Source organism: Puma concolor, chromosome B1, assembly GCF_028749965.1.
Source record: "Puma concolor isolate L17-30 chromosome B1, mPumCon1.1.hap2, whole genome shotgun sequence".
Classification (NCBI taxonomy): domain Eukaryota; kingdom Metazoa; phylum Chordata; class Mammalia; order Carnivora; family Felidae; genus Puma; species Puma concolor.
The window spans coordinates 97,943,619-97,971,270 of NC_141670.1; the positions used below are offsets into that span (position 1 = coordinate 97,943,619).

Genomic DNA, 27,652 nt, shown 5'->3' on the forward strand with positions numbered 1-27,652 from the left:
TTCCTGACCTCATAAAGCTAATTTTCTAGTGAAGGGGAGGAAGACCATATACAAACAAGAAAATAAACAATAACTGAGAGGGAGGGAAACCATAAGAGACTTCAAAATACAGAAAGCAAACTGAGGGTTGATGGGGGTAGGGTAAATGGGTGATGGGCATCAAGGAGAGAACTTGTTGGGATGAGCACTGGGTGTTATATGTAAGTGATGAATCATTGGGTTCTACTCCTGAAACTAACACTACACTTTATGTTAACTAACTTGAGAATAAAACCCATGGATCCTCTTTTTGAGGCCAACATTGATCTGAATATCAAGGAGCCAGACATACAAAGGTTAAGAGGTAGAACATTTCACACAGAATGACTAGCAGGAACAAGATTCAACGGATGCCAGTGTGGCTGTGCACAGTGGGCAGAGAAGGAATGATAGATGGAAACAAGTGGGCAGGAGCTAGGTCAGGCAGGGTCTTGTAGTTGGTGGGTGGGGTGGGGAGAAAGAAGAAGGAAGAGGTAAAGAAAGGAGGAGACAGGGAAGAAAAGAAGTAGGGATGGATAGAAGGAAATAGTAAAATTGTGGAATCATTATCTTTTAGTGTATTAGTAGTATAATTTTATAAGATAACAAAATCAGCTTTTTTTAATAGAAAAAGACAACAGTCAGAAAGACAAATACCACATGATTTCACTTAAATGTAGAATTTAAGAAACAAAACAAAGAAGAAAAAGAGACAAACTGAAAAACAGTCTCTTAAATACAGAGAACAAATTGGTGGTTGAGAGAGGGGAGGTGGGTGGGAGATGGGTGAGATAGGTAAAGGGGATGAGGAGTACACTTATCATGATGAACACTGAGTAATGTATACAATTGTTGAATCATTATATTGTATGCCTAAAACTAATATAACATTGTGTGTTAATTATACTTGAATTTAAAAATACATTAACAAAAAGAAAGAGTAAAAAGAGAAATTCTTGGGAGGAATTTAAGGAGATGGTAAATAAAGCAAAATTCTAAAGTCTATTAAAATATTATAGTTGGATTAATAATTCCACGCCTACATCTTTTTTTTTTTAATTTTTTTTTTAACATTTATTTATTCTTGAGACAGAGAGAGACAGAGCATGAACGAGGGAGGGTCAGAAAGAGGGAGACACAGAATCCGAAACAGGCTCCAGGCTCTGAGCTGTCAGCACAGAGCCCGACGCGGGGCTCGAACTCACGGACCGTGAGATCATGACCTGAGCTGAAGTTGGCCACTTAACCGACTGGGCCACCTAGGCGCCCTGTCCATGCCTACATCTTAAAATGCTTATCTCTTTTACTGCTTTTCTAACATTTTACTTCACTTTCAAATACTTTTTTTCCCCACTTACCCTACTACCCAGTAAGCCATAACTGGTGGTGTTTTTCTCTGATCTGTCCACTTTTCAGGTGAGCATTCAAACAACACACCATGTTCTTTCACAGGGTGAAGAGAAGATACTGAATTTGTAGAACCTGAATGATCTTCACCATTTAGTGCTTTCTTTTTCTGTAAATTAAATAAGTATTATTAGTATTCACAGGTATTAATGTTACTTTAAAATGTTTTCACACAGAGATTTGAATTGACTGATCCTAATACTTAAGTGCCTAGAATGACACTCTTCTCATCAGTGGGAAAATTTTTATTCTTCTTCATACTTAGTATAAATACCATTTCCTAAAAAAGACTTTATAGATAAAGTGTCCTTGAAATCTCCCAGAAAACATTTTGCTCACAGCCCTATATTATTAGTATTTATATTAATTATATTAGCAGTTTATAGATCTGTCTTCTCCAGTAGACTATATGCTTTTTGCTAGGGCAGAGACAATATGATATTCATATTTGTATGTTTTGAAGCAGCAGGGCCAGGTACATAGTAGGTGCTTAATAAATAGATTACTAATGAATAGGTTACTAAATTAGTAGATGATTTTGTAATATACTTAAAACAGTATTGTCTCTTCCTTTCTTAAAGTTTATTTATTTATTTTTTAGAGAGACAGCAAGAATGCATGCATGAGCCGGGTAAGGGCGGACAGAGAGAGAGAGAGAGAGAGAGAGAGAGAGAGAGAGAATCCCAAGCAGGCTGCAGGCTGTCTGCATGGAACCCAACATGGGACTCAATCTCACAAACTATAGGATCATGACCTGAGCCCAAGTCAAGAGATGGCTGCCTAACCCACAGAGCTACCTAGGTGCCTGTGGTCTCTTCTTTCATGCATACTCTAAATTTCTCATTGATTAAATCATTAGCAAAAGAATGACTCATATGGAAAAAAAAAAAAAAAAAGACTCTTTGTAAGGCTCAGGCTAAAATCATGGAGTGATCCTTGATTCTTCTCTTTCTCTGAAAATCCTTACCTAATCTGTCAACAGATCCTTTTGGCTCACCCTCCAAAATACATCCAGAATCCAGAAGCCACTATCATCTTGCTTTGAGAATTTCTATAGCCTCCTAATGGAAATTCCTGGTCCCTGCCTCTACCCTTGCTACACTACAGAGCTTGTTCTTGGTACAGTAGTAGCTCAAGTGATCCTTTCAAAAATTTAGGATCATGTCCTTCCTCTGCTTAGAACTGAGAGCTTCCTATCTCCTTCAGAGCAACCCCAAAGTCCTTAAATATATCAGGCCATGTGCGATTTGGCCCTGCTAACCTTTGCCATCTCAACTCCTACCACCTTCCTCCCCGATGGCTCCAGCATTCTCAGCCACTCCTACTTCTGTGGCTTTGCAATTGCACTCGTACTTGTTTTCTCTGTCTGGAAGCCCTGCCTTCAGATCGTTTCCTCACTTCATTCAGGTCTTTGTTCAAATATTACCTATCTTATTATTCCTGTTAAACTTATCCTACCTGACATATTATACGACTTGCCAATTAATTCGTCTTCTCCATTAGATATAGGTTTTGGTAGAATAGGCAGTTAGTTAAACGTGAGCAGGAGGCAAAGGCAGTGATAAATAGGTGACACATTAGAAGCCTAAGGGCATCACATCCTGACTTGTTGGCTTTTAATATCCTGGCCTTAAATTAAGGCATCCAATGCCCAGGAGCTGATAGACCAAGAGCCAAAGCTCTCCTCTTCCACCTCCCTCTGCCCCAGGGTAACCTACAGCTCCATTATAATATATTTACATTGTGGTTTCAACCTCTACACTCCCCACCAAGGAGGAAGATGGCCATGACAGTTGTGGCAAGAACCCTGCAGAGCCCCAAACTCCCCTTTCCAACCAGAGACTGTCCCGGCTATGACCTGTAACTTACACAAACATAAAAACAAAAGAGACCCCTAATCCAGGTGCAGCTACCACCTCTGGGCCTGCCCACTCTCCCACCTTGCCAGTGTACTGTCCTTAATAAACTGTTTTAAATAAATAAATAAATAAATAAATAAATAAGCAAACTGTTTTATGCTTGCTACCTTCCTCCTTGGTGTCTTTATTTGAACACGGATCCTCATGTAAATCTTTCTGGAATACAAGAACCCAGACCTCCCTTCACACAATGTAGACTCTTCCACTGGTAATAGCTTCATGAAGAAAGGGACTTTGTTCACTGCTGTATCCCCAGCACCAGAACAGTGTCTGGTACATAGTAGATACCTCAATAGTTCAGTAATATGGAAAAGGCTAATTTACATTACTAAGCATTGTAATACATTGCATTACTAAGCGTACTTACGCAAATGCTTATGCGTAATATTTATATTACATAAGACATAATAGTATATAGTCGAACATAATATTAGTTCTAGGACTAATCCTCTATGGACCTCAACTGTCCGAAAGAGCTTAATCACCAAGCCTTGAGAAACCAGCAACCATTGCCTGAACTTGTACCTCTTCTCGCACCGGGCCCATCTTAACCTGGGGGTTTCTATTGTGAAACTATACCTGGCATCTGGTTCTTACCTCAGGGCCATCAAATTCTTGACTCCAATCCTTCAACCCTCTCAAATGGGACATCTCGATGGACTAATGACTAATCAGCCCATGATCACACATAACTGTGGTGTCATGCATTTGGTATTTTTTAATTTTTAGGAGGGGAACTTGCTATGACTCAGCTATGACCGTAAAGGTCTCGATGCAGTCAAATATCTTGTAGCTGGGCTTATTCTCTATGCGGGGTCTCCACACACATACAAATAAGGTGCAATTCAGTCAATGGTTACAGGACATATACTCCAATTCCTGACGTCTCACGGGACACAGCGTGCATGCACCCATGTATACGCACACACGCATACACGTATACACGTACACTCACGTTTCCACATACGCATATATGCATTACACATGCACTTTAATTTAGTAAATAACTAGCTTAACCAAATCCCCCTTACCCCCCGTTAACCTTATTAGTAAAAATACGCGTTTATTACTGTCCTACCAAACCCAAAAAACAAGACTAAACCTGTACCTAAATATAAGGCCTAAGAAGCAACATTTATAAATTCATCAAATCCCTGTTATTACTACTAATACTAATTTATATCTCTGTTCGCAGCTATCTATAGATACACTAACCTAAGCTCTAATTCGTCCCTATCGAGCAATATTTTTCCCACACCTAATCAACTTAATACAATACTTCCTCCCCGTTAATGTAGCTTAAATATACAAAGCAAGGCACTGAAAATGCCTAGATGAGTCGTCAGACTCCATAAACACAAAGGTTTGGTCCTGGCCTTTCCATTAGTTATTAATAAGATTACACATGCAAGCCTCTGTACCCCGGTGAAAATGCCCTCGAGGTCACTCAGCGACCTAAAGGAGCTGGTATCAAGCACACAACCACTTAACTCATGACACCTTGCTCAGCCACACCCCCACGGGATACAGCAGTGATAAAAATTAAGCTATGAATGAAAGTTCGACTAAGCTATATTAAACAAGGGTTGGTAAATTTCGTGCCAGCCACCGCGGTCATACGATTAACCCAAACTAATAGACCCACGGCGTAAAGCGTGTTATAGAGAAAAACTCATACTAAAGTTAAACCTTAACTAGTCTGTAAAAAGCTACAATTAACGTAAAAATACAGCACGAGAGTAACTTTAACATCTCCGACCACATGATAGCTAAGACCCAAACTGGGATTAGATACCCCACTATGCTTAGCCCTAAACCTAGATAGTTTAACTAAACAAAACTATCCACCAGAGAACTACTAGCAACAGCTTAAAACTCAAAGGACTTGGCGGTGCTTTATATCCCTCTAGAGGAGCCTGTTCTATAATCGATAAACCCCAATATACCTCACCATCTCTTGCTAAATCAGCCTATATACCGCCATCTTCAGCAAACCCTAAAAAGGGAAGAAAAGTAAGCACAAGTATCTTAACCCAAAATAGTTAGGTCAATGTGTAGCCCATGAGATGGGAAGCAATGGGCTACATTTTCTATAACTAGAATACCCACGAAAATCCTTATGAAACTAAGGACTAAAGGAGGATTTAGTAGTAAATTGAGAATAGAGAGCTCAATTGAATTGGGCCATGAAGCACGCACACACCGCCCGTCACCCTCCTCAAGTGACAAAAACCCTTAAAAAAAAACTATTCAAACCACTAAACCCACAAGAGGAGACAAGTCGTAACAAGGTAAGCATACTGGAAAGTGTGCTTGGATAAACAAGATGTAGCTGAAACAAAGCATCTGGCTTACACCCAGAAGATTTCATATTAAACTGACCATCTTGAGCCAAAGCTAGCCCAAACACCCATAAATTCAATTAACATTAGACAATAAAATAAAACAGTTACCCTTAAAAGTATAGGAGATAGAAATTTAACTTGCCGCTATAGAGAGAGTACTGCAAGGGAAAGATGAAAGAAAAATTAAAAGCACTACACAGCAAAGATTACCCCTTGTACCTTTTGCATAATGAATTAGCTAGAACAACCTAACAAAGAGAACTTTAGCTAGGTCCCCCGAAACCAGACGAGCTACCCATGAACAATCTTTACGGGATGAACTTGTCTATGTTGCAAAATGGTGAGATTTGTGGGTAGAGGTGAAAAGTCTAACGAGCCTGGTGATAGCTGGTTACCCAGAACAGAAATTTTAGTTCAACTTTAAACTTACCCCAAAAACCTCCTAAAATTCTAATGTAAGTTTAAAATATAATCTAAAAAGGTACAGCTTTTTAGAACTAGGATACAGCCTTCCTTAGAGAGTAAGCATAAACATAAACCATAGTTGGCTTAAAAGCAGCCATCAATTAAGAAAGTGTTCAAGCTCAACAATCAAAACACCTTAATGTCAAAAAATGCAACCAACTCCTAACTCAATACTGGGTCAATCTATTCAACAATAGAAGCAATAATGCTAATATAAGTAACAAGAAATACTTCTCCTTGCATAAGCTTATATCAGAGCGGATAACCACTGATAGTTACCGACAAGATAAATATAACCTAACCATAAACCAAATATCAAACCAATTGTTAACCCAACACAGGTATGCAAATAAGGAAAGATTAAAAGAAGTAAAAGGAACTCAGCAAACACAAGCCCCGCCTGTATACCAAAAACATCACCTCTAGCATTTCTAGTATTAGAGGCAGTGCCTGCCTGGTGACATTAGTTAAACGGCCGCGGTATCCTGACCGTGCAAAGGTAGCATAATCACTTGTTCCCTAAATAGGGACTTGTGCGAATGGCCACAGGAGGGCTTTACTGTCTCTTACTTCCAATCCGTGAAATTGACCTTCCCATGAAGAGGTGGGAATATAACAATAAGACGAGAAGACCCTTATGGAGCTTTAATTAACTGGCTCAAAGAGACCTCATCAATCAACCGACAGGGACAACAGACCTCTACATGAGTAATATTTATTTTGCGTCGTGAGTATTACATGAATAAATTAATGAGACATTCCTTTATAGAATCAACCAGTTATGTTACAAGGAAAGGGGGATCGTAAGACCACAAAGCACACAGAGATATATGGTCAGACGTAACATTTTGCTGAATACTAATTTCTGATAGCTCAAAGAAGAAATCCTATCAGACACAGAATTTATTGCTGAATAAGTTCTAAGACATAATTCAGCCCACTTACTTTACAGTAAGGAAATAGGAAGAGTTGAGGCTCAGTCCAGGATTCCTTATTCCCAGTCCAATGTTCTACTTTAAACCCAAGTTCTTCACAAACTTAGCATTCTTAACACACATATTGCTGTATACATTACTAGCATCTTCAGAGAGGGTTTTGTGGTTTTTTATTTTTTAATTTTTTTTGGCTGTATGATATTTGACCACTGACAAGTGAATTTCTGTATGTTTATCCTTTTCCAGAAATCAACACATACTTTTCCCTGCCATTAAGATAATCTAATTGATTTTTTAATTATATACAACATTACTACTTTCCAGAGGTATAATATTAAATGAAACTTCATCCTGGATTAAAAAGCAAGCAAGCAAGCAAGAAATGAAACAAGTGGCTGAAACATTTACAACAGTCTTGTGTCTACTGCTATATTTTACCCTATTATATTACAAAATACCTTATATTACTGATGGAATACTTAAAGAATTATCAGAGTTACCAACGGGTAGATACTACTGCGCAAGTAATGGTTGACTCACAAATGTCAAATATGGAGGCTAATTTACATTACAAACTACCATATTCTACTTTGCTGTAGAAGAACACAGGTCCACCATTTTCTGAAATAGTAATCCAGGACATCAAACTCAGTATTATGAAACAAAGCTTTGAAGTTAAATATGGTGAGTATAATCCTTTGGGCACTCAAGTTAGATTGGGTGCTCTAGTTAGATTGGATGATTGTTACAAAATTTTTAAATAAAAACTGTAATTATTGGGCATACTGATTAAAGACCTTTTAGAGATAATATTTAGAGGTCTGGGAACAAAACAGAAAAGTATACTTATGGCAGTATCCTACCTCTTCTACCAATGTCTGTTGGAAAATTGCACGAATGGAGAGACAACACTGATGGAAATTCTTTATTAGTTGAGGGTGGATAGAGCCACTTAGCTGTGCCACTTCTTCATGGGTAGGAGTAATAAAGATCCCTTGCACAGTTTCTAAGGCAACATAGTGGAAAAGTGTGTTCTCAGGACCAGATGTCAATCTTGAAAAGAACAAAAGAAAGAAAAAAAATATTTAAGTAAGCTTAAAAATATTCCTTCATTTTGAATGTTTATAGACTCCTAAGTTTTTATCTACAATATAATATTAGGAGTGTAATTAGGACAGGGAAACTAGTACAAATATTTAATTCCCATTTCCTCCTTAACTAAAGTACAGCTAGGGTTATTATCAATTCGTTAATGGAGGCAAATACTACATGGTATGTGAGGATAAACACCAATTACAAACCACTTAATTATTCCTTTGCTAAACAACCCAAATTGGCTAAACCCTTCTTTTTCCATGGTTGGTAATAAATAACTCAGCCCCTGTCTGGCCCAGATACCTACAAGTCATAAATAAGGTATCAGTCCAGAGTGGACCACATACAAGAACACCTTCCAACAAAATGAACACATTTAAGTTTGTAGCATAACAGTCAGACTGATGATCCTGAAGAAAAATAAAATTATTATTAGTGACTGCAAAACTGGGTTAATAATCTAGAATACTATGACAATTACTGGTAGTATTCTACTATTCATCATCACCGTCTTCCTTCCCTTACATGTTCTCTTACTATTTTCATTTCTCCATTCTTTCTTCCCCTATTTAGGTCTCAGACAAGTCAGTAGAATCTATAAATATTTATTTCTACCAATGGTAAGAAGAGCTAAAGAATAACAATGATAGCAACAACAAAATACTAATAGTATCACATACTGAATGCCCTCTCTGTGCCTGGGGTGGGAGGGGGGCTTTAAAATACCTTAGTCTTAATTCTCACAATGATCTTGTGAGATATTAAATAGTATTACTCCCCTCATTTTAACCACGAGGAAATCAGTGTTCAGAGATCTCAGATTAACTTGCTTGAGGTCACACAGCTAAGTGGCTGAGCTAAGCTAACTCTGAAGCTTACTCCACTATCCCTTACTTTTTCCTTTCTACTGATGACTTCTGATGGGCAATCTTTAAACATATGGACAGCAATTCTCCATTTGCATTTCAAACACTCAAGCTGCCCTCATTCTAATTCTGATGTCTATTTTTAAAACATTCTCTCAGTTGATTTTTTTCCAGCCATAAGCACAGAGGCAGAGAAAAGGCATGTAACATCTCTTAGCTTGGATACTGCCTTTGATCATCCATGCTAGTTAAAATCCTGTTAAACTCTTAATTAGGAGGCATGATCAGAATAATTTCTCCTTCTTATTAGTTATTTATGGCTTTGGTTCTTTATTCAGACCAGGGATAGACCGGAAAGGAGATCATCTGCAAATTTTTCTCATACTTTTCTAGAAGGTGGCTGGCTCATTAACAACTCAACTGGTGGCTGATCTTTTTCAATTAGTAACTCAAATAATCAAGAAGAGAGGAATTTTGATTACTCAAAAAGGAAACTAAATTAAAACATACATTTTATTTTAGAGGTCTTCAAAATTAAGAAAAGGTACAGAACAGAAACAATTCTTTAAAAAGAGAAATTAATAAGATTCCTTTTTAGGGAGGTTTAGAACCAACATTTTTGTTGTTTTTTTTAACTTTCTCTCTCTCTCAAAAAAAAAAAAAATCCACAACACAGTGAGGAAATTTAGCTCTTGAAAATCATAAACTCATTCAGAGTATATTAACTCAGTGGATACACTGCAAGTTTAAAAATCATCAAACAATTGCCCAATGGGAAGACAAAATATTTGTGAAAGCATAGATTAAGTCATTTATTATTGAGAAAGGTCACTCCTGCAGCAGAAAATGGATTCATGGTAGGCTGGGAGTTGGGAGACTGTTGCAGTGAAACAGGTAAGACAATGGGAGCCTGATCTACAGTAGGAACAATAGGGGTTGAATGGAATAAATAATTATTAGAATGTAGAGTATAGGACTTGGTTATCAAATGAACTGTTTTGTGTATATTATTTTTAATATGTTATATATTTTTATTTTACAAAAGTGTATACACAGAAATTAGGATAATCTACACTGGCTTATTTCATACTTTTAAAATTAACTACATAGTATGAACATTTTTCATGTCAATAAAGAAAATAAATATGCATCTGTAGCATCTTTAAAAAAATTTTTTTTAATGTTTCATTTTTTTATTTTGAGAGAGAGAGAGAGAGTATGAGTGGGAGAGGAACAGGGGGAGAGGGAGAGAGAGAATCCCAAGCAGACTCCATGCTCAGCACAGAGCCCCAGGCAGGGCTCGATCTCATGACCCGGAGATCATGACCTAAGCCAATATCAAGAGTCTGACGCTTAACCAACTGAGCCACCCAGGCACCTCTGTAGGATCTTTTTAAATAGACAGCCTATGATTTACATTGTATATGAATTTATGTTCAAGCCTGAACTTGTAAAACATTTTCTTTTACTAGAGATAAGGTAAAAATAACACACACACATTTAAAAAGTAAGATGTGGGGGTAATAAAATTTCAGAGTGGTATTTGTTAAATAGAAGACGAGGGTTTGGGAAAGTATTTCAAAGCTCTACAAAAGGTTTGATTTAGATTTGTTTAAAAAACATTTTTAACTATTAAAAAACTAACCATAGTTTTTGAAGGCATTAAATTTAACACATTAGATTCCCATTACATTATTTTATGCAGACAAGTTACCTTGTTTTTGCTCTAACGTCAGGAAAAAAAAGCCGTTTCTGACAACTCTGTGACATATATATTTGAACTTATTATAAAATGTTTTGGGGTGCCTGGGTGGTTCAGTTGATTAAGTGTCCAACTCTTGATTTCGGCTCAGGTCATTATCCCATGGTTTGTGAGTTTGACCCCTACGTCCAGCTCTATGCTGACTGTGTAGAGCCTGCTTGGGATTCTCTTTCTCCCCCTCTCTTTCTGTCTCTCCCTCTCTCTCTCTCAAAGATAAATCAATAAACATAAAAAATAAATAAACATTAACAAAAAAATAAACATTCATAATCTTTAAAAAGATGTTTCATGATTAAGAAAGTAATAGTGCTGAACTTTTTGTGTGTGATTTATGTGTCTGCTTATTCAAATAGAAGTGTGCAATGGAGTTTGTTATACTAACTGACCCCACACATGACATCATAATTAAACATCAGGCAAAGCTCAGACAGCTCACAAGAAGTGAATACGTAACATTTTACATTTTAATAATTACAGAGTTTAATAATTATAGACATTTTATGTTTTAATAATTATAGACATGCTCTTCTCACTCCGTTCCTTTTACTTCAGAATTCCTACTTAATGTAAGTTTGAGGTTTCATTTCTTTCCTAAAATGGGTGTTATAGGCTCAGTTCCTACCCCCGGACTCAGAGGGAGATGCAGCAAGGAAGTTTACTAGGGAGAACTCTGGGGAACAACACTTGTGGGAGGAAGTCCCACAAGTGTGGGAGGAAGAAGGATTGAGCAGAGGGAAAAGCTGAACCACACTGCGGTTGAAACAAAATCTCAGCAGATACCACTTGGAACTATGAGATTGGATGGCCTTTTAGAGTTGTCTCGAATTTAGGCCAAGTCTTTGTATTCAACTTATCTATTAGTCCTTAGATGTGGGCTATTTCTAGGGATAAATTGTCATCTTGGCTGAGTCAATAAACTTCCAAGCAGAACAAGAGACTCAGCTGTGAGTAGTTAGCAGCCATTATCCCCAAACACTGGAAGGAGTACCCTGGGCTATGGAATATCTGTGCAGCAGACTGCAGCATCCACCAAAGTCTAAAAACAGTAAATACTATAATAAAAAAATTAGACATACAAAAGGGAGGTTACCTGTGGAAAAGAGATAAGAGGGGACTTTCACATTTTGAAACATCACTCTGTTTTTTTATCTCTTATAATAGGAGTACGGGTTCCCTATTGTATAATCAAAAACATTAGTGAATTAGCATAGACATTACCTTTAATATGTAAGATATATCACAATTACATTTTTTGAGTTAAATCTCTATATGTTATGGATTTGTACTTTCTTACTGTAAAGTTTGCTCGAAGACACATGTTTTTAAAAAAAAAGAATACAAGGATGCTTCTTACCTCATTGTGTTATATATTTCCAGTTCTTTATCTGAAAAGTCCTTTTTCAAGTTCCCCAAATGAAATGGATTTGGAAGAGCAGACTTCCGTTTAGTGACCTGAAAAATGCAGTTAAGTAGATCAGTTTGCATCTAAGAATGGAATCAAACAGCAGAAATAATGTAAAAACTGAAAACTTTCTAAGAGAACTATTTAGTATTTTGCAATGTTTCCTTTAAATATGTTTGAGGCTAACTTATACCTCCTGGCTTATTCTTCTCTAACAGTGACCTAGGGCCATGTCATAGAAGGATGTCATAGTTCTTCCTGAAAATCTACCAGAGCCACTATCAAGTTTTGTTACACTTTTTTTTTCATTTTTTTTTTCTTTTCTTTATCTTAGAGAGAGAGAAAGAGAGTGTGAGAGGGGAAGAGGGGCAGAGGGAGAAAGAAAATCTCAAGTAGGCTCCATCCATGTTCAGTACAGAGCCCAATGTGGGGCTTGATCCCACAACCCTGGGGTCATGACTTGTTACAAAACCAATCAAATGAGCTGCCCATGTGCCCCAAGTTTTGTTATATTTTATGTGTAAATATGCTTGTCTCCCTCTCTAGACTTTGCACTCCTCAAAGGCAGGGGCTATGTCTTACCCATCTTTGTATTTCTGTATAGCATGGCCCTTGGCACATAATAGGTGTTCAATCAAATTTGTTGAATGGCTCGATTATAGAGATTATTTAATTTCTCTTCAGAGTTATTCATGGCTTCTTAAGCCTACTACTTCTTAAACTATGTTTCCTACCAATTTCACCAACTGGGATAATGAATATATAGGACGAATGCGGGTATTTTCTAAATATATCCACTTCAGACTCCAAGACTGCTGTATTGTTTGGAATTAGAAGATGGAAGCTATGGCTATTTATGCCATGACACTCAGAATCTCACATTTTATTGGTGCCCCTTCTCAGATTCTATCTTATTCATGTCTTGTCTGACATCACTTCCAACAATCCAAATGACAAGCAAGTTTCAAAAGTGTTCTGAAAGTAGAGCATCACTAGAATAGTAGAAGACCTCCCGGGGTGATTACTTTGATGATCATTTGGATACATTATTGTATCCAAAAACATGGAAAAAGGATAAAAATAAACAATCTGAAAAATGAACATTCTCTTTGTTTTATAATCACATTTTAAATTATTGACAATGGAGACCAGCCTTTATAGATTCAGATAAAAACAAAATAAAACAAAAAAAAAAACTATAAAAACCTATAGAATAACATGTATATACACATATATTTACATAAATATATTTTTTTAGGTTTCTGATTCTCTGTTTCTGCTGAATATTTTATTGCTTATTTAGTTAAATCAGGCATCTAAAATCCCACACAACTAGGATGTTCTCTGTTAACCTTGTGACAGAAGAAAGATGAACAGGGAAAGCAGGATTAAAGAATTTTCCTACTTGTAAGTAGTGTCAAGCAGTTGTCCTGGATGCTACTATTTTATTACTTGATATTTCTTTCTCTTTTTGGTTCTTTATTTTTTTTTTATTCTTTTATTTAAAAAAAAATTTTTTTTAACGTTTTATTTATTTTTGAGACAGGGAGAGACAAAGCATGAACAGGGGAGGGTCAGAGAGAGGGAGACACAGAATCTGAAACAGGCTCCAGGCTCTGAGCTGTCAGCACAGAACCCGACGCGGGGCTCGAACCCACGGACCGCAAGATCATGACCTGAGCCGAAGTCGGCTGCTTAACTGACTGAGCCACCCAGGCGCCCCTCTCTTTTTTGGTTCTAAATCACTGGTTTGCTAACAATAACCAAAACAACCACTAGATCAAATGAAGAATGATTTGCCTTTAAAAATTTTCTTGCAATTATAAAATAAGAACTGGAAAGACAGTAGCTCTCAAATGTACACACTCAAATGAACACACACCTTAAGCAAGGCCCCACTTTCTTCTGAACCATCAGAGCCCTGAGGTTCTCTTTGTTGTTTCCGTACTGTATCTGGTGTAGAGTGGGGACTCAGGTGAATACCTTCTCCACCTTCACAACCATTGTCAGATCCTCCACTGCTTTGGGAAGGACTGGGCTTACGTGTCTTTAAGGAATAGTCACCAAAAAGAATTCTTCTGCATGTTGGAGAGGTTGCTACTTTGGAAGTACCTGGAAGCTTACTGAGGATAGGTGAGGTTGTCAAACTATCTAATTTTTCATGTGCTCCAGTAAGGAACCAGTCAGCACAAGACAAACAGGGGCTTGGAGACGTTAGCCGTTCATTTATGCGACAATCTATTCCTTCCAGCTGATGAAGAGTTGTTTTGACCTGATCCACATATATACAGTCTGGTCCAGGATTCCCAATAGCTTTGGATGCACAGCCTCCAGCTTCTAATAGTACACATAACATATAATGCTTCTATAAGACAAAAATATTAATAGAGATTTAGCTACATGAAAATGTTTATATGTAGTGTGCATGCATAAATTTATAAGTACGAAAAACATGGTATAATCATATGATTATTAAAAACTGCCTCAGTTTCTTAGTTATTCTCAATGCTTCCTGATCATCCTTGAAAACAAATCTCATATTGCCTTCTCTTGGTATACCATCAAAGACTACTTTCTGATACATGGAATTCCTTAAGGTGGCTTTCAAAGAGCCACAGTGATTAGAAGTCCTTTTATCTACAATCACATGTTTTTTCTGATTCTATATTCTTTTCATGTCTCTCTTTCCCAAGACAAACCAGAGGATAAAACCACTACAGAAATGAGAACAAAAGATATGAAGAACCTAATAAAATCTTATTCTGGGCTTCATTAATATTTCTTCACGAGTATTAAATGGATGTAAAAGAAAAGGAATAAGGGACATATAACATTTTCTTGAATACTGGTATCTGGCACGCTCATAATTTTAAACTGTCATATTTGTTTGTGTATTTTAAGATAGTAAATGGCCAAAAAAAAAAAAAAAAAAAGCCACCCCAAAACGCACACACAGAAACCAAAGTAAACTTACCAAGCCAACGATTAGCAAAAAATATCTTCCTTCAGGTTCCTGAAAGACTTCAGTGTTTGAGTCTGTAGAAGGTTGGAGGTGATGTTGAGGAAACACTTCTCTCCATATAACCAACTGACCAATTCTTTGTTTTGCTGCTAACGGCAGTAGGCAATAGTGGCGACAGTATATGGCAATATCAATAAGGTCATCCTTAGGCAAATGACTGCAGATCAAATAACCCTTGAATTTAACCACAAAGAACAGAAGTCAACTATGTCATAATATATTTCTAAGAATTTTACAGGTACTTCAGTTAGCTTAAAATATTCCAGTTTCAAATAGAATAAAGACATAGCAAAGATAAATGTTCTTTTTCTGAGGTCAATTAGAGATCAAATATTTATGATAAGTCTACCACAGACTTTAGCACAAAGCAAGATGGCCTGAGTAGTATAAACCTGACTATTTGGCAAAGTTAGAAAAGAACTGAATTTTGAGCATGGAAAGTGGAGAAGAGAAGTTACAGTAAGGACAGACTTACTTTTCACTGTGTACCATTCTGTACTGTCTGATTCTTTTTTAGATATGTTTTAAATCATGTTTAAAAATCTTCTTGAAGTGCCAAAACACTTAAATTCATTTGATGCTTAATTTGCTTTGCATGGAAGTCAATGAAATGTTAGAAGATATACTAAAAAGATATATGGTTATGTCTGAGGATAAGAAAAAAAGTGCACTGCTGCAAAAAGAAACCGAGAGAGTATTGCTCTTCTCTCCTATGCACTTGGTTCCTCCATTACTATTTCTGCTTATACATCTGCAAATGCAATATATGTAATGAATGTAATAATATCAAAAATATTTTATTTGTAAATCTGTAGGTACTGGGTTTTTTTGAAGACCTTAATTTTATGGTAACTACATTCAAAGGAAAAGAGATAAATGTATTTTTCATGTTTGTAGAAGTTTGAGAAAATTTACTTTAGGTCTCTTTATATGGCAGTTGGACATTTATAAAAATTTCAGCCTTCAACTTACCTTGTAAAATAGAGAAGATCCTAAAATTGTATACAGCCGCCTCATGTCATAGTAGTCCTCAGACTGGGGGAGCAAAACCACAGTGGATTTATATTCTTTGTTTTTCATGATTAAAAAAATCCTAGTAAAGCTATAATAATTAAAAATGGCAATTATATTCTTTAGTAACTGAACTTTTCATAGTGCCTTCTTTAGAAATGAACATACTAGGGTATTAGGGTGAAAAATAATGTGCATATATTTTTGACTGAAAGCAATCTTATTTTTTATTCTTATAAGATACTGTTGATTAGAGACATTTAAGAACAGAACATAAGTGGGGCGCCTGGGTGGCTCAGTCAATTAAGCATTCAGCTCTTGATTTCAGCTCAGGTCATGATCTCATGGTCCATGGATTTGAGCCCCGTGTCAGGCTCTGTGCTGACAGCTCGGAGCCTGAAGCCTACTTCGGATTCTGTGTCTCCCTCTCTCTCTGCCCCTCCCCTGCTCTCTCTCAAAAATAAATAAACATCAAAATAAATAAATAAATAAATAAATAAATAAATAAATAAATAAATACATACATACATACATACATAAAAATTAAATAAATAAGAAGTTTTTTTAAGGCAAGGAAAATAAATTTTGTTCATGTCAAAATAGAGATCCAATGCTACGTATTTCAAGATTATTACATGCCCACTTGAAAAATATTTAGAATAATGGCTGATTTACAATATATGAAATCAACATTAAGCCTAAAATCCACTGGCTTTCTTACCAGTTCAGCAAAATCTGCAGACTCTAAGTCACTCAATGCTGTGTCTAGTTCCATCTATGTGGGAAAAAAACAAAAAACAAAAAACAAAAAACCACAACCATTTAACTCGGTTATTGTTTAGTAATGGCCTCATAAAAGTGCTTAATAATTACTTGAAGAATTGAATAAGTATCTTTCTCCTTTGTGATATTTAAGAAATGTCCGAAAATAGAACATGTTGTTTTAAGCTTTGCAATTACATGGAAAAAAATTATTTAACATATTGTCATTTTTCAATTAAATCTCAATTATTACAAAATGAACTTCACTCTGTATTCAATGCAAAATAACTTATGAGGTTAAAAAATTGCTTTCTAGTTTTGAATTAGGAAATTTTTGAACCTTTCAAAAATTCTTACAGGAAAATAACCCATCTTAATGTACCCAATCTATTTTGAGGTTTTTTTTTTCCCCCTTTATTGCTGTATATTTCTCAACAGTTAGATCCCTGGAAAATAAACATTCTTCCCTGTCTCTTTCCTAAGTTCTATATAAAAGGACTTTTAATCTTTATTTACGGATTAAAACATGAAGAAAAGTGTTCCCCTGGAACCTGGCACAGTTTAGCTTCCCTACAGGGTTATTAGAAAAATCTTACTTAGGATTTAGCTTTTGTTTCTATGGAAATTTCCCGAACTCTTTCATGTGTTTGTTCTTCCATGAAACATTCAAAATTTAAAAACAGAATAAATTTAATCTGTAGTTTAATCTGTAATACATATATATAAATTGAAAACTAGGCAGTTAAAGCTTGTGGCATAAATGCGATTTGTGGAAAAGAATCCTTTTTTTTCCTTTTCCTTTTCTTTTTAAAGGCCAAGGCACTCTCTGCAGGACTATTTCACAAACTGTGTCTTACTGAGATGACAAAAGCTTTGGAAACATTAGTCATGCCTTTCAATACTTTTCACACTCTATGACTCATTACTCATTTGTGACCTGCATTTTTCTGTATCTAGCAAATATTTCATGTACTCCTTTTTGTGGCTTTGGTGCTCTTGTAAAAAATAATAGACAACAAGAAAAGTACCCACTTGTTAATTCTGATCTCACAAATATTAATGCTTCCAGGTTGCTATTCCTGCTACTGAACTCTGTAGGCTAACGTACAAGGTTACAATAATTGTTTCTTCACATTCCTTAAGAGAACAAAGTATCTACTCTCTTAATTATTCCAGTGTACCTTAAGAAAAATGACATTAAAAAAAAAAACAAAACATCTGGGGCGCCTGGGTGGCTCAGTCGGTTGAGCCTCTGACTTCAGCTCAGGTCATGATCTCGCAGTTCATGAGTTTGAGCCCCACGTTGGGCTCTGTGCTGACAGCTCAGAGCCTGGAGCCTGTTTCAGATTCTGTGTCTCCCTCTCTCTGCCCCTTCCCCGCTCATGCTGTCTCTCTCTGTCTCTCAAAAATGAATAAAGGTTAAAAAAAAAATTTTTTTTTAAAAAAGAACATCTGATAAACAAACAAAAGCAAGTCACACCATATAATTATGATTTCTGAGAAGTATTACAAATTTAGAAAATGCTTAAATGTTACAGTAAGATGAGAGAGCTAATTTCTGTTTAGAAAGAAATATTTGTCTAAGTTCACTGTACTGGATCACCTACTTCATCAATCAATGGCTTCAACTCTTACCCACAATCCTGAAAATACAAAAAGGCTAAAAAAGAGAGAAGATAAAAAATTACAAGGCAACTGGTTCTGATTTTTATTTACGACACCCAGGATTACCTTGATTTCCTGTGGAAGTGTGAGCCACCGAACTCCGGGGAGACTGTCTAAAAGCACTGCACTGGAAGCATCATATTGTTGTGCGTTCAAACTGGCACTAGAATGTAGTTTAGTAGGCTGAAGTGCTCTTTGAAAGAACAAGATGAAAAAATGATCCAGACGAGGAACATTCTCAACCTGGCAAAAGGCACTGAAGAAACAAGAGCTGTAAGTCAGAAAAACATATGGAAATAGTGGTCATCTTTTGTATGTCCCTAGGAGAGTGGATCTTTCCCAAATACATAGGCTCTCTTCCTTCCTCCTCTCCCTTATGAAGAATTACTGCTAGGGGCGCCTGGGTGGCTCAGTCGGTTAGGCATCTGACTTCAGCTCAGGTCATGATCTCGCGGTCCGTGAGTTCGAGCCCCGCGTTGGGCTCTGGGCTGATGGCTCAGAGCCTGGAGCCTGCTTCCGATTCTGTGTCTCCCTCTCTCTCTGCCCCTCCCCATTCATGCTCTGTCTCTGTCTCATAAATAAATAAAAACGTTAAAAAAAATTAAAAAAAATAAAAAGAATTACTGCTATAATGTTATTGCACCGAAAACCTACTTTCAAATGCACTGAGCAGATGGTATTATGGAAGAACCACAGGGCTAACACAAGCGGTATATCTACAACAAAATGGACTGAAGTAACCTTTTTGTAAAAAAAAAGTAAGTTGCTTTTACCTTATCTCTTAACCATTTAACCTCTCAATATCTTTCAGGCAGGATGGAATAATAAAGAAATTTTGAGCTTTGTAATAGAACATATTTGTCTTTGAATCTTATCATTGCTTTTACCAGGTAGTTATCTCAGGAAAAGTTCTTTGAACTTTTGTTTCCAACTCTAAAAATGGGGATAATACAATCTGACTTGCATGCAAAGTACTTAGTACTTTATTTATTTATTTATTATACTTATTACTTACTGAACACAGTAAGCACATAATTAGCCTAAGTTATTTTTCCCCTCTTCACTAATGTAGGCAACACTACTGAAGAACCGAAAAAGAGATAGAGACACACACACACTAAACACTTGACTTTAGTTATGTAAAAATAATAGAGCATTGCCTGCAACTATTCATTGGAATAGCCTGCTTGATAACACAATAGCTAGTATATGTACCATTAATACATCAGAATAATATTCATGGATTCATTCAACAAATTGCTTGAGTGCCAACTATGTTCTAGGCACTATTCTCATTGCTGGAGGTACCGCAGTAAAAATATCAAGACAAAAGACAAGGTCTCTGCTTCTGTGGAGCTCATGTTCTAATGGAGAAAGACAACTAATGAACAAAGAGTAAAAACATGAGCTTGTACAAAGAGATATACAGAGAACAAGATCACGTGAATGGGTGATGTAACTGGTTGGTTATTTTACATCAAAAGTTGGGGAAGAGTCTTTGAGAATGGACATTTAGCTGAGATCCCAATGTCAAGAAGATCTAGGGACAGAAAAGAGCGCAAAAGCCCTAGTGTGGAACAAGTGTGGCCAGGGTGTCCACAGACCAGCCAGAGGGGAAATGTGGTTTGAGATCTGAAATCAGAAAGATATGTAGGAGCCAGATTATAATGTAAAAAGACTGCTTTAACCGCATTTGGAATTTTTTTTTTAATAAACATAGTTTATTGTCAAACTGGTTTCCATACAACACCTAGTGCTCATCCCAACAGGTGCCCTCCTAAATGCCCATCACCCACTTTCCTCTCTCCCCCACTCCCCATCAACCCTCAGTTCGTTCTCAGTATTTAAGAGTCTCTTATGGTTTGCCTTCTTCCCTCTCTGTAACTCTCCTCCCCCCTTACTCTCCCCCCTGGTCTTCTGTTAAGTTTCTCAGGATCCACATCAGAGTGAAAACATACGGCATCTGTCTGTCTCTGCCTGACTTATTTCACTTAGCATAATACTTTCCAGTTCCATCCACATTGCTACAAATGGTCAGATTTCATTCTTTCTCATTGTCAAGTAGTATTCCATTGTATATATAAACCACAACTTTTTTATCAATTCGTCAGCTGATGGACATTTAGGCTCTTTCCATAATTTGGCTATTGCTGAAAGTGCTGCTATAAACATTGGGGTACAAGTGCCCCTATGCATCAGAACTCCTGTATCCCTTGGGTAAATTCCTAGCAGTGCTACTGCTGGGTCATAGGGTAGGTCTATTTTTAATTTTTTGAGGAACCTCCACACTGTTTTCCAGAGTGGCTACACCAGTTTGCATTCCCACCAACAGTGCAAGAGGGTTCCCGTTTCTCCACATCCTCTCCAGCATCCATAGTCTCCTGATTTGTTCATTTTAGCCACTCTGACCAGAGTGAGGTGGTATCTCAGTGTGGTTTTGATTTATATTTCCCTGATAAGGAGTGATGTTGAGCATCTTTTCATGTCCTGTTGGTCCTCTGGATGTCTTCTTTAGAGAAGTGTCTATTCATGTTTTCTGCCCATTTCTTCACTGGATTATTTGTTTTTTGGGTGTGCAGTTTGGAGAGTTCTTTATAAATTTTGGATACTAGCTCTTTGTCTATATGCCATTTGCAAATATCTTTTCCCATTCCATCAGTTGCCTTTTACTTTTGTCGATTGGTTCCTTTGCTGTGCAGAAGCTTTTTACCATGAAGAGGTCCCAATAGTTCATTTTTGCGTTTAATTCCCTTGCCTTTGGAGATGTGTCAAGTAAGAAATTGCTGCGGCTGAGGTCAGAGAGGTTTTTTCCTGCTTTCTCCTCTAGAGTTTTGATGGTTTCCTGTCTCACATTCAAGTCCTTCATCCATTTTGAGTTTATTTTTGTGAATGGTGTAAGAAAGTGGTCTAGTTTCATTCTTCCGCATGTTGCTGTCCAGTTCTCCCAGCACCATTTGTTAAAGAGACTGTCTTTTTTCCATTGGATATTCTTTCCTGCTTTGTCAAAGATTAGTTGGCCATACTTTTGTGGGTCCAATTCCGGAGTCTCTATTCTATTCCATTGGTCTATGTGTCTGTTTTTGTGCCAATACCATACTGTCTTGATGATTACAGCTTTGTAGTAAAGGCTAAAGTCTGGGATGGTGATGCCTCCTGCTTTGGTTTTCTTCTTCAATATTACTTTGGATATTTGGGGTCTTTTGTGGTTCCATACAAATTTTAGGATTGCTTGTTTCTAGATTCGAGAAGAATGCTGGTGCAATTTTGATGGGGATTACATTGAATGTGTAGATTGCTTTGGGTAGTATTGACATTTAAAAAAAATTTTTTTTAAAATTCACATCCAAATTAGTTAGCATATGGTGCAACAATGATTTCAGGAGTAGATTCCTTAGTGCCCCTTACCCATTTAGCCCATCCCCTCTCCCACAACCCTCCAGTAACCCTCAGTTTGTTCTCCATATTTATGAGTCTCTTTTGTTTTGTCCCCCTCCCTATCATTATAATTTTTATATTATTTTTGTTTCCTTTCCCTTATGTTCATCTGTTTTGTCTCTTAAAGTCCTCATATGAGTGAAGTCCTATGAATTTTGTCATTCTCTGACTAATTTCACTTAGCATAATGCCCTCCAGTTCCATCCACGTAGTTGCAAATGGCAAGGGTTCATTCTTTTTCATTGCCAAGTAATACTCCATTGTATAGATATACCACCTCTTCTTTATCCATTCATCCATCGATGGACATTTGGGCTCTTTCCATACTTTGGCTATTGTTGATAGTGGAGTATTGACATTTTAACAATATTTATTCTTCCAACCCATGAGCATGGAATGTTTTTCCATTTCTTTGTATCTTCTTCAATTTCCTTCATACGTTTTCTTTAGTTTTCAGCATACAGATCTTTTACATCTTTGGTTAGGTTTGTTCCTAGGTATTTTATGAATCTTGGTGCAATTGTGAATGGGATCAGCTTCTTTATTTGTCTTTCTGTTGCTTCATTATTGGTGTATAAAAATACAACTGATTTTGTACATTAATTTAGTATCCTACAACTTTGCTGAATTCATGTATCAGTTCTAGCAGACTTTTGGTGGAGTCTATCAGGTTTTCCATGTATAGTATCATGTCATCTGCAAAAAGTGAAAGGCTTGACTTCATCTTTGTCAATTATGATGCCTTTGATTTCCTTTTGTTGTCTGATGGCTGATGCTAGAACTTCCAACACTACGTTAAACAACAGCGGTGAGAGTGGACATCCTGTTGTGTTCCTGACCTCAGGGGGAAAGCTCTCAGTTTTTCCCCATTGAGGATGATATTAGCTGTGGGCTTTTCATAAATGGCTTTTATGATGTTTAAGTATGTTCCTTCTATCCCGATTTTCTCGAGGGTCTTCATTAAGAAAGAATGCTGAATTTTTCAAATGCTTTTTCTGCATTGATTGACAGGATCACATGGCTCTTATCTTTTCTTTTATTAATGTGATGTATCAAATTGATTGATTTGCGAATATTGACCCAGCCCTGCAGCCCAGGAATGAATCCCACTTGATCATGGTGAATAATTCTTTTTATATGCTGTTGAATTCAATTTGCTAGTATCTTGTTGAGAATTTTTGCATCCATATTCATCAGGGATATTGGCCTGTAGTTCCAAAACTCAAACGGGAAGTACTTCCAAAACTCAAGTACTTGCAAAACTCAAATGGGAAGAAACAAAATTTTAACAGACCCATAACTAGTGAAGAAATTGAATCAGTTATCAAACATCTTCCAAATAAGAGTCCAGGACCAGATGGCTTCCCTGGGGAATTCTACCAGATATCTAAAGCAGAGATAATACCTTTCCTTCTCAAGTTGCTCCAAAAAATAGAAAGGGAAGGAAAACGTCCCGACTCATTCTATGAAGCCAGTGTTACTTTGATTCCCAAACCAGACAGAGACCAAGCAAAAAAAGAGAACTACAGGCCAATATCCCTGGAAATTTATTAAAGTGGCAAGAATGGAGATTGTTATAGCAGTGAGAGATGGTGGTGGCTGTACAAGGTGATAGTGAGGATGGAGAGAAATGAATGGATTTGAGATATGTTTTGGAGACAGACTGTTTAGAGTCTGCTGATAGTTTTGCTAGGAATAGTGGAGAAAATCTATCTTTAATATGATCACAATACTAAACTTTTTTTTTTTTTTTTTTTTGGAGAGAGAGCATGAGTAGGGGAGGGGTAAAAGGAGAGGAAGAGAGAGAATCTTAAGCAGGCTCCACACCCAGCATGGAGTCCAATGCAGGGCTTGATCTCATGACCATGAGATCATGACCCAAGCAGAAATCAAGAGTCAGAGATTTAACCCACTGAGCCACAAAGGTGCCCCTAAACTTGTTAATACATAATCACTTTTCTGTGGTTCACAGGAACTAAACAGCTCACAACTTAAAAAAATAAAAAAATTAACTCTTTGGACTTCTTAATCTTTTCATAATTTTTCATAATGGGCCTTTAATATCTTTCATAATTAGAAAAAACCTTATTAAAAATTACTACAAAAGGATTAACAACATCTTGGATCCATACTGCTTCTTGGTCGTAAGAACTCAATGGATCTTCAATTCATTATCTTAGTTTGTCTTTCCAATTCTCACTAGAACAAGAAGAAACTAAAACTCGCTGCCAATTTGGTAATACTTCCAAGTAAAAGAAAGCTAAATTTCAAAATGAAATTCACAGAAATGAAGAGTCCCTCTGCTCATAACCTCGTCCATTTGGAATTTGCAGAACAACCCCAAATGATTGTCTTAAGTTATGAAATTCATCTCAGGAATTTAATCTTTAATTATCTCTGTTTTTATGAAAACATGAAGCTTCAGTTAAGGTAAAACATAGCAAGGTTTGCTACCCAGTGTAAATTTAAGGAAGTAGTTTACAACCATATCCTTACTGTTCATTGGTTAAAAGTTTCCTTATTAGTAAAAGTTAAAAACAATGTTGGTGGCTGCTTGGCCTTTTGTAGTTCACACATTTGGAAAAGGCTCACCAGTAATTAGGTTTGAGAGGGATGTGTCTCCTAAGAGGCTTGTTGAGGAGAATTCTGTACACTACACAGTCCCAATGTCACAGAAAGTTATTTCAGGCTGCTTTGAGAACAGTGGTAACAAAGATCCATAAGAGATAAACAGAGAGCCAATACCACTGTGGTTTGGAAAGACATATAAACTGTTTTGGATCTTTATACTTATATACTCTTAAGGCTTTGAAAGCAAAGGTATCATTTTAGCTCTCTGAAGTACTGGAACTTAGAAAAAATCCCACAAACAGAAAAATCTTTTTTTCATCCATAATTTCATGTGTTCAAATCCTGAAGTTACCTCAAATTGCCTCCTTTAGATCAAGAAAGATGCATCATATTTTACTGTAATGTTAAAAAAACAAGAAGCAGGAAAATAGGCATAACATGAGCCCACACATATTTTAAAAGGGAATATATATACTGTATTCATATTGTATAGGAAACATATGACACACATGAAACTAAATATCTTTACTGTGTCATTTATATATTTTAATAGTGCTTTTTTTTTTTAATTTAAAAATTGGTTTAAGAAAGAAGAATCACATTTTAGGACAGTGCATTTGACACTGGTCTTATAATGAGAGAACAACACAACTTAAAATCTTCTTACTCCTTTTTGTATTTGTTTTGAAGAAATGCCCTTATATTTGCTTCTATAGAAATATATCAAGTCAGAATATAATTATGGTTTTATCACTATTTTACTTTATTTTGCTAAACTAACATGAGACCAAAAATGAAAAAGCAATGAATAGATCAAGTGAAAAAGTGCCTAGAACTGTAAAATGAAGCCAGTAATAAAAGATGAGAAAATCAGAGAAAGAAAGAAAAAAACAAAACAAAACAAATAACTAACTTGCCAAACAAGGAAAAGTATTAAATGCAAAAGGTGATTTGGAATCCTGTGCTTAAAACTTGAGGTTCATTTTTTTAGGAGCACTGGTATCTTTATTATTTTTAATATTATTTTTTATTAAGTTATTTTAATTCCAGTATAGTTAACACTCTTTTATATTAATTTCAGGTATGCAATATAGTGATACGACACTTTCCTACATCACCCAGTGCTTATCACAGCAAGTGCACTCCTTATTCCCAGTCATCTATTTTACCCATCCTCCCACCTCCCTTCCCTCTGATAACCATCAGTTTGTTCTCTATGGTTAAAAGTTTTTTTTTTTTTTTTAAACAAACAAACAAACAAAAAACTTGAGATTCAATTCATACTTACCTATCTAAAGAACCATACATAAATGTTAAGGTTTGGGCAACATCTTTTATCATACTCCTTAGCTGAGGGAGAGGAACTCTAAAAAGAAGAAAAATACATTTGTTCATTTATAACATAACCAAGTGATACATATCTAAAAGAAGCAGAACATCGTTCCATTTTATATGTAAGGAATGTGAAAAGTCTGTGTGTCAACTGCGAGTATGGCTGTGTAAAATGGTTCACTGAATTAGCAACTGAAGACTCTGATATCTAGACTTGGAGTTCTAGCATGGGTCAAATAAGGACTTTATATCACTACCTACGTGGAAATTGTTTATACCTCCTTAGGGTTCGGTTTCCTCATGTATAAAATGGGGGAATAATCACTAAGCCCTTCTCAGGTTCATTTTGAGGATTAAATTAATGCATATAAAGTAGTGCAGTATCTGAGCTCAGAAAAAAATGCTAAATTCTTGACACTTTCCAGTGTTACCCAGATCTCAACCGAACCTCCAACTTCTGTGACAAAAGACACCCCTAAACAAATGGGAGAAGGGAAAGAGAGTAGAGGAAAGAAATGGAATTAACTGTTTTCTTGGTAGCCTGATAAAAATTCTACAAAGTAGATCTGATTATTGCTATTATAGCAATGAGTAAACTGAGGTCCAAGAAGTTAAGTAACTTGTACAAGGACTTAAAGGGAGTAGAACCTGCCTGTGGACATCCAACTTCTTAGCTCTAAAGTTACTCTCTCTACTACCTCACAATGACTTCCTGGTTGGGTCCCCACTATTCACTGCAGCCATCACAAGAAGATGATCTCCCCTCTGAAAACACATGTTCCTGGATTATACACCTGACCTGATCTTCTGTGGGGTGGCACTTTTCTCATTTTGCTCGTAAAAGGCATAGTGGCAAAGAAGGAAATGCATAGACTGGCATTTAAGACAAATGAGAGAAAAATCCCAGGCCTGCCACTTCCATTACAAACCACATGCACAGTGTTAGAGATACAAAGACCTATTAATTGACACTGAGGAGGTGCTTGTGCATGATCTCTCATACTCTATTTCTCAGTTTGAACAAAGTAGAATAATAATTCCTATCTTGCATGGCTATGTGAAACAAGATGGGATGAGGAAAAGAATCTGGTACAGAGTAGAATAAAGGGGATCTTCAAATTCATTCTAATTTATCAAACCAAGTTCCCCAGGATAGGAATGACTAATATTTAGGGTAGACACTTTCTATCCCCATCACCCAGTAATAAAGACTGGGAAATTGTCTAGAGCATCCCCTATGCAGCACAACCTTAATTCAGAGCTCAGCTCAGCTGGGACAGCCTTTTTTTTTTTTTTTTTTTTTTTTTGGCTTCAGGGTAAAACCTTGCCTGGAAACTGTCTCTATCTGCATAATTAATTTGGCTGATAGCATCAGAATGTGGCTGAGCAGCCTCTGCTCAGTTCCTTAGCAGGGCCTTCCTTTTCCCTGTGTCTGTCTACACTACCTTCAGCTTACCATTGTATTTTCTGTTTTCTTTCTTTTGCTGTTTGGGCCACTATAAAAGTCTAAGCATAATTATTTTATCCTAAAGTAATTTATAATGAGTGTTCTCCAATTCTTGTAAACCCATACTTTCAAAACAACTCAGTTTTTTCATAATCCGACCCATTGACATAAGGCAGTATTCTAGCAGGGTTCA

At 36.5% G+C, this 27,652-nt stretch overlaps 1 protein-coding gene across 2 annotated transcripts in view; it reads right to left on the bottom strand.

Annotated features, from left to right (window-relative positions):
* Positions 1 to 27,652, bottom strand: part of INTU (inturned planar cell polarity protein) — a 90,420-nt gene that overhangs the window by 11,530 nt on the left and 51,238 nt on the right. Inside the window, exons 7-15 of one of the 2 annotated variants that reach the window (XM_086704262.1) lie at positions 25,969 to 26,046; positions 18,741 to 18,945; positions 16,969 to 17,022; positions 16,209 to 16,271; positions 15,189 to 15,410; positions 14,097 to 14,579; positions 12,167 to 12,264; positions 7,953 to 8,142; positions 1,377 to 1,534 (exon numbers count right to left, since the gene is read on the bottom strand). In XM_086704262.1, the coding sequence (XP_086560388.1) occupies positions 1,377 to 1,534; positions 7,953 to 8,142; positions 12,167 to 12,264; positions 14,097 to 14,579; positions 15,189 to 15,410; positions 16,209 to 16,271; positions 16,969 to 17,022; positions 18,741 to 18,945; positions 25,969 to 26,046 (1,551 nt within the window). The remainder of the gene's footprint in view (positions 1 to 1,376; positions 1,535 to 7,952; positions 8,143 to 12,166; positions 12,265 to 14,096; positions 14,580 to 15,188; positions 15,411 to 16,208; positions 16,272 to 16,968; positions 17,023 to 18,740; positions 18,946 to 25,968; positions 26,047 to 27,652) is intronic. The other variant, XM_025921778.2, reaches the window with a different exon arrangement.